At 33.5% G+C, this 12,037-nt stretch overlaps 1 protein-coding gene across 1 annotated transcript; it reads right to left on the bottom strand.

The window, feature by feature from the left end:
• Positions 1-7,308: 7,308 nt before the first annotated feature.
• Positions 7,309-10,488, bottom strand: LOC145687655 (uncharacterized). The gene is made up of 2 exons (XM_081761115.1): positions 10,301-10,488; positions 7,309-8,931 (listed from the first exon to the last, which is right to left on the bottom strand). Exons 1-2 carry the CDS (start codon positions 10,425-10,427, stop codon positions 8,471-8,473), a joined length of 588 nt encoding a protein of 195 aa, XP_081617241.1. The 5' UTR covers positions 10,428-10,488; the 3' UTR covers positions 7,309-8,470.
• Between the last annotated feature and the right edge of the window lie 1,549 nt (positions 10,489-12,037).

The raw sequence follows: 12,037 nt of genomic DNA on the forward strand, positions 1-12,037 counted from the left end.
TATTTTACTAATTATAATTTTCGTATTTATAATTCTTTTCCTTTGAAATTTGCCACAAACATACATTTCCCGATTATACACATAGTATCAGTATTAAAAGCAACCTGCAAAATCATTATCAAATTATATTCTTACAAGAAAACAGTTATAGATATGCGACAATAATTTTGGGCATGAGTGTACATAAACCCCCTTTGCTTGGCACAAGGATATAAAGCAGTTCTAGAGATATTAATTTGATACTATTCAAGGTAACAGTCTACTAGAGATTAATTTGATTTTAAGGTCTTCTACTTTGTCTAGTATCTAGCACACTTGCCTTCGGAGCTCGCTATCCAGGGTTCAATTCCGATAAGAGATAGGGTACAGTAGAACAATAAAAAAATGTTCAGATACCACTAAAGGTAGTAGATCTCCTGCAGCCACCATGGAATAAGAGTAAAGCGTTAAAATAAAAAAAATACTGATTTTCTTGATTTTTAATTTAAAAAAGATTATCCCAACTGGTCACTAACTGCCTTGTAGAATTTTATGCCTTAGCCACTAAGCTTATTTCTGAGCACGAGCGCACCCACGGGTTACTCCGCTTACACCAGACCCTCAAAAACAATAATTCAAAAGATTCCGTACACTTCCGTAATAAAACCACAATTCCTTAGCAGATAAATTGTTGGTGTATTCTCATAATTTGATTTTACACTTCATCTGTACTATAAATCCTAATTAAAAAAAAATCTAATTCTATCATAGGGAAGTTTGGTAAAATTTTAAATAAATATATTTTTTTCAAGTGCAGAATCGTTTCAATATTACATACAAGCACTGTCTTGTAGTACTGGACACCTCTCAATACAAAAAATTCTGGCTGCGCGTCTGTGTCCGAGTAAGTGAAGGTAAATATTTTTTTTAGATGTATATAGTACTATTTATAAATGAATTCAGGGAAATCCCACACCATGAACAGTGTACCTAAGTAGCAATTTGTACCAACTACAGATCGCCAGTGGAATATTTTACCGCCACAAACCCGACTGTTCCCCTCTCGCCACCTCCGAAGTCCGTCCTGGATCCACCTCTGGCCCTATTTTACAGGATGTTTTAAAACAACACTGACAACGTTTCGGAGGTGACCAAAATAAAAATTATATACCAACCTACGGTCAAAAGTGCACAGTTTTGGAGTTACAAGTTGCCGAAAACGTGAAAAAATAAATTAAAAGTCAATCCCTCCACTACTATGGGACCGATTGGAGTCGGGCCAAAACATCACTTAGAAACTAACACGTGTTCTATCCAAATATCCATGTTTCAGAACCTCCCGGAATTTGCACAAGAATTTTTGGAGAAGCAGCTGAACAGTACTCAAAAGGTTTGAAGTACTTTCAAACTGCCCCTGTAAAAACTGTTGCGCAAGTACCGGGGAATTCTGAAACATAGATATTTAGATAGAACGCATATTAATTCCTAAAAGATGTATTGACCCAACTCCGATCAGTCTCAAAGCAGTGTAGCAATGGACCTTTTAAGTTAATTTTATCACGTTTTCAGCAGCCTGTAACTCCCAAACTATGCACTTTTGACCATAGGCTGATCAATACTTTTTTGTCTTATTTTGGTGTTAGGAATCACCTCTCAAACGTTGCCGGTCTTGTTCTAAAACACCATGTATAACAAAGTTACTCCTTACCAAAACATTTGATGAAATCTAAAAATTGGTTTATTTCTTCATGATCTTTAGCAAAAAAAAAAAAAAAAAAAAAAAAAGTGGGAGAAATATCCATTTCATTCCACACGCAAATGTGTACATTTGTAGGACTAACATATAAGTTAAATATAAAGCGCAAAATGACTATTTGGTAAGTACCAACAACTACTCATTTTCGGGTTCTCATTAAAAGATAAATAAATAAATACATTCTGATTTTACTATGTCTAAATAGACTTCCTTTCAGGAAAAATTTATTTGTTCATGAAATAAAGAAACTCACAAAATGTAGTGATACAATGTGTGAAATACATATTTTTTTTAACTTCCTCCGGGCCCATAACTGGGTAATTTACCCTAGCCATTTAAATACAGTGCGTCTCAAAACTTCCTTGACATAGCGTAACTCTGTTATTATCAACAAAATGTAAGAGGGGAACCGGTCTCCAAATATGTTTTCAATCTAAAGTGAAGGAATATTTTAAATCGGACTAGCCGTTTGGGCTGTAGTCTTTATGTGCATAATGTTAAATGAAAATGCAACGTTTCCATTAATAGAGGGACTGGAGGAGGGAAGGGCGGGTCAGGAGGTGAATAAATTTTGTAACAGTATGGTGAATGGTGTTTTCAATGGAGGCTGACCATCGACACGTTAGCGTAAAAGACAGTAACTTCATTCACTTATGTTGTTGATCCAGATAAATGGCAAGGTTGAATTTTCATTATTGGACGCATAAAGAGTGTACAGCCCAAATAGTAGTCCGATTTAAAAATTCCTTCACTTTTGGATGGAAAACATCATATTTGGTGACGGTTTCCCCTCTTACATTTTGTTGAAAAACCGATAATATTTACCCTATGTTAGGGGACTTCTGGAACACCGTGTATATATACAATATATACGGTGATGTAATGCTAATTTTTTAGGTGGGTATACGCTCCATCCCTTGTCACACACACATATATTATATATATATACATCGGGTGTTTCAATACTATTGGTCTTTGCACTATTAAGATTTAAAGTTCAACGTTCATAAGAAAGTTATGAAATATCCTTGCTTATACGGAACTCACACTGGCTCTCTGCGCGTATCGGTTGCATAATAAGCAGGATATGTATATGAAGTAACAAGAGAAGTCTGAATGGAGAGCTATGTTTTTGAGAGCAGCTACCGAACCACTTAACCTATCAACCAGAGACTAAGAAAAAGATTACCTATAATGTTATAGATTAATGTAAGACCTTATTTAGCTCTCAGCGTTAACTAGATCAGGCTGTAGAAGTGGCTGTACTTGTATGACTGATAACTATAAGAAGAAAACAATGACTTTGACCAATGTTGTTTCCGCCATGTTGCTCATTCCTTTGGCCCTATCTATCACTATGACACTTTCAAAGGATGTATTTAATGTATACATATCTCGTTTGAGTTAAAATGTTGAGTACATTTGGAGTAATTTAAGATTGACATTTTGAATTTTAACATTGTAGATCGGTCGCGAGCCACAGCCTACTGGCTGCTGTAATAATCAGGGCCATAACCAAGAAGAAATTAATCGCCCTCAATCTGTAGTTTGTCCGTCCTACAGCTTATAACCTCTCTCTCTCCCAAATTGTGTTTAGTTGGACCAGTAAGGATGGCTGGCTCGATTTTTTAAGAGTAGAATTACTCGAACAGTTATTTCCAGCGAAATTTGACCCTGGGGCCATTCACGCAAATGATTCCAATAATAATAATAATAATAATAATACGAGGGACATTCAATAAGTAAAGAGACAAATTGCTATAGCTCAATAAAGATTTATTTTAATCTTTCAAAACTAAGGCTATTTTTTAATATAATCACCCTTTACAGTTATGCATTTGTCCCATCTTTCTTGCAGCTTCCTAATTCCCTTGGCGAAGAAATCTTTCGATTTACCCCGAAGCCACCTTTGCACCGTCTGGGAACCCATCTGGCACACGTTTTTCTGTACTTTAAAATGTTCCTAATGACATTGTGAACAGTTCCAACACTTACTTGAACTTCCTCAGCTATCATTTCAACAGTAATTCTTCTGTTATCACGAATAAGTCCGTCAATCCTCGATTCCAACGAAGAACCAGAAACTTCCACTGGACGTCCATATCGGGGTTCATCACCTTGTTCGGCCACTTTTAAACCGATCAACCCACTTGTACACATTCGCACGGTTCATACAACTGTTACCGTACTGTCTCAACATTCTAGAAAAAAATTCACTTGGTTTTACACCTTCTGCGACTAAAAACCTAATGACTGAGCGCTGTTCTTCTAAGGTGCAATCTTCTAGAGGACTTGCCATGATGAATTGATATTTTTGAAGTTATGTTGACATAAAATTACGAAACAGCAGATCAGAGCATATCCCAAGGTTGCCAGCTAACAACCCTGAAACAAAAAAAAAAAATGATTAGTGTTAAAAATATAGACTTTGTCTCTTTACTTATTGAATGACCCTCGTAATAATAATAATAATAATAATAATAATAATAATAATAATAATAATAATAATAATAATAATAATAATAATAATAATAATAATAATAATAATAATAATAATAATAATAATAATAATAAATCGGTCAAGAATGTGTGAAAAAGATTTTGCAGGTCAGCTATCCCAAGAGAGGTTTTTCTTCATTCACACCAGGCAAATGTTGGAATAGTACCTAACAGGCCCCAAGTACTCTCCTATCCAATGCCGAGAAGGACGTTATCCATATGACATCATCATCAAGCCGGAGATGTAATAACAACCGTTATAATGTGAAATAAATAAATAAATATACTTTCTCTGAAGTAGCTGGCAAATTAACGTGTTCTTTTGGATTTTTCTTCACTATTTCCCGATGTATTTTTTCACATTTTCGTCAATGGAATTTACACAGCTATTGTCTCTTTTCCTTTTTAACTAATTTTCTAACATCTTGCAAATTGCGAAGGAACTCTTAATTAGTCAATCCACAAAGAAAGTTTAAACCTTTTGGGATTTCCACTTCGTGAGGTAAATTTAGACTTTCACTGAAACAGTCACTGCTTCCTTACTATTTATCGTAGGATCGTTCGTACTTTTTTTTTTTCAGAATAGAGCATCATCTTTTCCTACGGTAGCACTCGCTTGTCCGTATTATACACCAGAAACGAGAAAAGGGTGGAAAACCGGGAGCTTTTTCGATTTTTTTTTTCAAAATGTTTGGGCCCATTTATATATATATATATATATATATATATATATATATATATATATATATATATATATATATATACAAAAATTTACTGCGTCATTATTTACTTGGCCTAGCATCATGGTTCAAACACCATTTTCTTCGTATTACGCGCTCTTTCAAACGCTACCATCACATGTCCGTATCTGCATCTGAACCGGGATATCGTTTCTTTTTCGAAGAGTCACCCACCTCGGAACTCTGGCCGGCCTGGGTTCACGTAGGGATCTGAAAATTTCTTGAAAAATATGCTGTTATGTACACAGTACGTGTGCAAAATTTCAGTTCGATATCTTGAAAACAAAGAACAGAGTTTTTTTTTTTTTGAAAATCTGAAGGTGATCCATTTATAGATATACAGGATGGCCCAAAAGTAGGTATACAACCCTGCATTGATTAAATATGACCGTTTATTAAGATAGTGAGGTTATTTGCTTCGTTCTATTTCCACTTTAACGTATAAGTGAAAATAAATCAAATAAACTAGCATAAGTAAATCCTGTCTGGATAATAATAAGTAAATTATATATAATGTCATAAGTCAATCAGTACACTAGACTGTATTCCTACTTTTGGGCTACCCTGTATATACATATATTCTAAAAATTCATATAACATTACTATTTGGCCTAGGATTATGGTTCAAACTTCATTTTCTTCAGTATTACGTGTCCTTTCCAACAGTACCACCCACATGTCTGTATCGTACACATGAATCCGAAAGTTCGGTAAAAACCGGACTTTTTTCTGAAAAACCAACCTCTCGGAATATTTGCGCCCCTTGGGTCCGAGTTCAGATAGGAATCTCAAAAGAAATGAGAAATAATTAAAGATGCACACAATCCGCATGCAAAATTTTAATTTTGATATCTTGAAAATTAAGGTGCGAACTTTTTTGAAATTTTCCTAAAAAAAAAAAAAAAAAGTCACACTCCTGCCCCTCCTTGGCACCGCCAACTTTACCATCCGATTGCAAAACGAATCTGGGGTGTTCTTTGATCCATGCTTGACTTGAACAATAAAAAGAACCGGGTTCAATACGTGTTCAAGCGTTTAAATACAACACTACTCCATGGTACTGATTCGTACTATAAATCCCCTAAAGGGTTAAACACTACTAAGGAAATATTTTCGAAGTGACGGCTGTATCAAAATGAGCAAAGATTGCTGTGACATGCTCATACGCTACAAGTCTTTCCTGACTTGTTTTCTACCCATTCCTGTTAAAAATTTTCTTCAATTTTATTTTTTTACCTAAAAGAAAATGAAACAGCAAAGAAAAATGTTTATTTTTACCCCGCCCTTTTGTGTGTGTGTGTGTGTGTGTGTAGGTGTGTGTGTGTGTGTGTGTGTGTGTGTGTGTGTGTTCGGTAGGTTGAGGAGAAACTACTACTAGTACTAGCTTGGGATCGGCGAAAATGCTAGCTGCTAAGTATTTATCGAAATCAATCGCTCCTTTCTTTTATGTCAATTGCGGCTACAAATGAGCAGTATTAATCCCAGGTTCGCTGTTGTAATTGGTGGTATTGGGAACGACGGTGAATGCTTGAAACAAGACCGACGACAGGTCATGTGTTTTGTTATTTTTGTGGAGGCCAACGATTTCTTGGAGCAAATATATTCATTTAATTTCTCTTAACTTTTAAGTAAAGAGATTAGAAGGGAACTGATTCCATCCCATATTGCCTTGTTCAAATTGTATCCAATCGACAGAATGTGAATTTGAATTTGGAAGGTAGGGACAACGCATGTGACATCTTGGGGAAAAATCACTGCATGTTCAGAGGGCTGTTTGCTTTTTTTTTTTTTTTTTTTTTTTTTTTTTTTTTTTTACATTCGCTCAGTCGAGTTACTCTTAGTCGGTTACCTAGAGCATTCGAAAACCGACGAGTTATCATCACTGCGAATGATTTCTATGGTAGTTTTTTTTCTTTATTTCCATAAGTGAAAAAAGAAAAAAAGTAGGAAAATTTGGGAGGGAAAGGATGGGGAAGGAAAAGAGACCAAAAAAGGGAAAATTTACAAAAACGAAACAAAACAACAACAAAAAAAAACTAAAAATTTAGGAAAAAAGTTTGAATCTAGTTTGCTTGTTTATTGTGTATTTCTGTATGTGTGTTTGGTATCTGTGTTCTCTGCGTATTTATGTTTTTACCTTTTGGCTTCTTCTTCTTTTTACCTTAGGCTTCTTGTTTCTTGCAGGTTTTCCCTGTGTGTTTAGGATTTTTCGCCCACATGTTTTATATATATATATATATATATATATATATATATATATATATATATATATATATATATATATATATATATATATATATATATATATAAATATATTTATTTGGTATTCACCTATTTCTTTCACTGCACTAATGGTTTTCACCTGTGTTTACCACACTAACACTTGTGCACCAAAACTAATATTCTTAACACTACACTACACTGTATGCTTTTGCTGTCACTAATACTAATAATCACTGACACTTGTTTTTCACCTATATGACTTTCTATTTACATATACACTTACATATATATATAACTTCATCTTTTTGCATTATAGAAAAGATCCTAGAAAGTTAGATTCCCACGCCCCCAAAACGCAAATATTTTAAAATAATTGTAATCCTTTGTTTTAAAAAATAATTTTCCCGATTATTATTATTCTTTTTATTTCTTTTCATATATGGAGAAGAGTTTTAGAAAAACAGTGCAGAATATACATTGTGTGTCCCTTACTTCGCTCATCACCGGCAACGATATTGTCGGGGCTTCCACCGATTTTGACGGTATCGTGTGCAAACACGCTTACGTGTTCCTACCTAAATATACAATTGACAATTTTGTTCCACGAAATCTATTACGTTTTCAGAACGTTATTACTAACATTATTATTATTATTATTTTAAACACATTTGTCTTGAAAATTATTAATTATGTTGTACGTAAAGCAGGACTGTTCTATGCAGGTGGACGCTAGAAAGAGCAAAGCCAACGAGAATAGCATCAAACCCGCTATGGTATGTTCCAAAATCAATCAAGGTTGCAAGTGTTTGTTGTTTGTAATGGCTATATGTAGCTATATATTTTATGGATTTATTAGAATGCCACGTGACTTTGTAACTATCTGTAGAGCCACTACCCTTTTTTTAAACTTTGGAGTCTTTAGTCGCTACAGTTCTTTACTTAGTGCGTTATCTTGCTTTTAAAAATGTCCAAAATATTACGAGAACTAAATTATTAAAGCAACATTTCAAAATAATAATAATAATAATAATAATAATAATAATAATAATAATAATAATAATAATAATAATGACAACATAAATACATATATTGAACACACACTGACGATATTGATAAAAAAAATAATGTTTACATTTACTGTAACAACAAAACAGCACAATATAGGGATACAAATAATAATAATATAAAGAAGAAAAAGAATACTTGTTGGAATTACAAATAGTAATGTTTGAGAATAGGTCGTTCCAAACATGTAAAACATATTTTGCCTTTCTCACTTTTTCCCTTTTTTATTTGTACTATTTTCTTTGCTTTCCTTTCTTCTCTGGATTTCCTCCTGGGCTTTCACTATGTAGTCGGGATCTCTACATTTCATTCCACGTGGGATTAACGGATCGACAATCTCTGGTAGCATGCATTGTTTAAAAAAACGACAGAGTTTAGGAAGCATAATATTCTTCCATAAATCTTCATTCCTTACTACCTTTTCAATATACAGAGGTGTTTTGTCGTCAATATACACTACCAAATAGCATTTATTTAGTTCGGCAATGTTCAGCTGTCCCTGAATTTGGTAGTAGTAATCACTATTTTGTTTTAGTTTCAAGCTTCCATCCGGCTGGACAAGTAAGAAAAATGTCCCTTTCCTCTTTCTTATTTCTTCTTGAATATCTTTGTTCCTAAGGGAAGGAACGCACTTGACTTCCACTAGTGCATTCTCTTCAACTACATACCCTGTAAATATGCAGATAATACCAATTATAATATTAATTATTACTTTGTGACGATTAAGGTGTTGCATATGAAAAATTAGTATCCTCCCTATTTCAAATTTAGTCAAAAAGTAAAATTTGTTCGACACTGGTTCAGGAGAAAAGACATAACTAAAGGCAAACTGCAAATCTTCAATCAAATTAAACTCTCGTGAATTACAAATTATGGGCAATATCTTTCCCTTGCAGTTCCAAAATCATAACTATTTGAAGTCATATTGGTACGAGAACTGGGTGTGAACGTTTGCACACAATCACATACGTAAGTCAATGTGTGTTATTGAAGAATGGAATACTAAATTATTTGTTGTATAAGTATAACTACGCGTATTATAAAAATCGCCTTGTAAACGTTGAAGTTTATTCAGGAAAAACAATATTTACGAAGGAAGGCGCCGGGTAAATACGGTTGGGAACCTCTGGAAAACAGTCATGATAAACAGGAATAGTAAACTGGTTAACATTTTCTGAAAGGCGTAAGTTAGGCCACCTAACTGTTCCTTCCAGGGACATATTTAGGGGAGCTATTGGGCTCAAGGCCCTCCCTAAATAAATTCGTTATCATTTTTTCGCATTGCACATATACTGCTACTTACAGGCCCCTCAGTCGGCTACGAATAAACGGAAATCAGAATTACGAATATTTTACAGCAGCTGTAACTTTTGCTTCTAGTTTTTATTATGAAAGCAGTAATTTTTGCTTTCCCAAACTTTTTAAATATCAATATCAAAAATTTACAAAGAAACGGAGCCATAAAAAACGAAACTACGAACAAAACTTCAGAGAACAAAATCCACCAGAAATTTTATAGGATAGGACGATAGCCCATCAAACAGGAAAAACCTTTGGTCAGGGTTATAATGGCGAAGGAGCGACCGCGTTGTGAATTCAAAATTTATTGTACTTAATTATTCAATTTTATATAGAAAAAATAACATTCGATTTTTTAAAAGAAGTAAAACGCACATTATATTTGGAAAAAATTTTCAACAAAAGCAACATTTCTCATTTTTTCTTTGAACCGACTATAGTAGATAATAAATACATGTCAGGTAAATTGTATTTGTTCATATGGGCTACTGTTGAATCCAATACTGGAATCGATACTGAAAGTACACAAAATACTTTAGAGTAAATAACCTATATCTATAGGTTCTTATTCTCCCATGTCCACGCATTGAAGTGAAGTAAATTGATAGTAGGCTTTATCTCATCTATTTCCGACATGAAAAGTATGGGGCAGGTTTCTAAGTACGAGATGGTTGTATACAGAAAATAAATAAAAATAATTTTCATTCGGAAAGATTTACTAATGAAAAAATGTTCTTACCATCAGGACTAGCGGCCAAAAATCCGTGTGTGAGATCTATGTACAGTCCTCTCTTTTGTATTGTCCAGCCTTTCTCAGCCGCAAGCCTTCGGAGAGCCACATGTTCATAATTCCTCCCATATTCCATGGCTGGTGTACATACATTTCTTTTGTAAAGTACATCCTTTACCAATGAATGACAGGCGGTGTTATCTTTATGCTTAATTACCCTACCAAACATAGACGCTGTTAGTCTGTTACGACGCTGCTCCTCGTAAACTAAGTTACCGTGCTGTCCTCTAGAAGAAACTTCTATATTTGTTCTCTGTTCTGTTGTAACCTAATAATAATAATAATAATAATAATAATAATAATAATAATAATAATAATAATAATAATAATAATAATAATAATAATAATAATAATAAGTTAGTTTCGTTTCACAGTGTGAAACTATGGCAGACTTACAAACTATGCAAATTCAAAGCAAAATCAAACAAATTCGAGATTGAATCGATTCCCGGAAACCACTTTTCGATATCTCTTACCGTTTTGGCTTATAAAAATCAAGTTTAGCCGGAAGTAGTAGTAAATACCTACCACTTCCAGTTTTGGCTTAAAAAGGATTGACATAGTAAGATGCTAAATCAGTTAACGAAAGTTGCTATTCGCTATCTACTTCCGTTTTTGATTTATGCGCAATTATAATTTTGGCTCCACAAAAATTCAATTGAAACCTGAAGTAATATAAATTTGTACCAGTTCTAGTTTTAGTAGAGAGAAATAAGTGGGCCTATTATTCTTTCTTGAAACGGTGAATCATTTGTTGAAAACAGTTTATAAAATATTAAAATTTCATTGTTTTGAATTTATAGAATTTTTAAAAAGGCCTTTTTTTGACCGCCCATTGCGTATTTATTGAATATTAAAATTATATTACATGAGTATTTATTAAACCAAAAATTCATAAAAAAAATAAAAAAATAGTATAGCATAAATTCTTTTAAACATTACTTTTCAAACATTCATTGAATCACTAATATGAAATATTTACACTTTTTATGCTTGTTATTCAATGGATATTTAAGAAAAAAAATATTTATGCTTTATTATTATTATTATTTTGTTTGTTTTTTTGAATAAGTATTCATAGTAACATAATTTCAGTATTCAATAAACATGCAATGGGCGGTAAGAAATAGGCCTTTTTACTATTTTATAAGTATTAGAAATCAAACAATAATGCAATTTCAATATTGAGTATAAAATAAATATTCCAAAAATATTGTTTCAACTTTCAGTGCTATTAAAGGTATAAAATAAATGATAAAACGAACTTAAAGTAAACTTTAAAAAAAATTCAAATAATTTAATATGGTTTAAGAAATGAAAACTTACGTCGTATGTTTTGAGCTCGGCTTCACAGGCTGATTGAAGCGAAGTCGGAGACAGCGGTGGTTTATCCGCGTTCGGCCCATAATCTCTGTCCTTTTCTGGTGGAAGTTCTAATTTTCTTCTTACTCGTCGTGAACGGGAGTGAGAACGCTTGCGGCTTCTCTTGTTCATAAATCTCCTGAAATACATTCCAGGACTATTTTCTATCACAGATTTCCAAGGACTACGGTGCCATGTTGCTTTTTTGTTATATGATAGTCCTGTAACATAGCATCGGCGCTGGAAGGCACCGCGATTTGTCAAATTAAGCCTCTTACCAGCATTGAACTTTGACAGAAGGCTCATATACAGCTCAACCCGATT

This window comes from Thermobia domestica, chromosome 6, assembly GCF_964235325.1.
Source record: "Thermobia domestica chromosome 6, izTheDome1.hap1.1, whole genome shotgun sequence".
NCBI classification, from domain to species: Eukaryota; Metazoa; Arthropoda; class Insecta; order Zygentoma; family Lepismatidae; genus Thermobia; species Thermobia domestica.

Bases quoted from the DNA above. Each gene is read 5' to 3' on its own strand.
- LOC145687655 (XM_081761115.1), bottom strand. From the start codon at position 10,427: ATGGAATATGGGAGGAATTATGAACATGTGGCTCTCCGAAGGCTTGCG. The intron at 8,932-10,300 runs GTAAGAACATTT...GCATATTTACAG, and splicing joins TTTGGCCGCTAGTCCTGATG to GGTATGTAGTTGAAGAGAAT.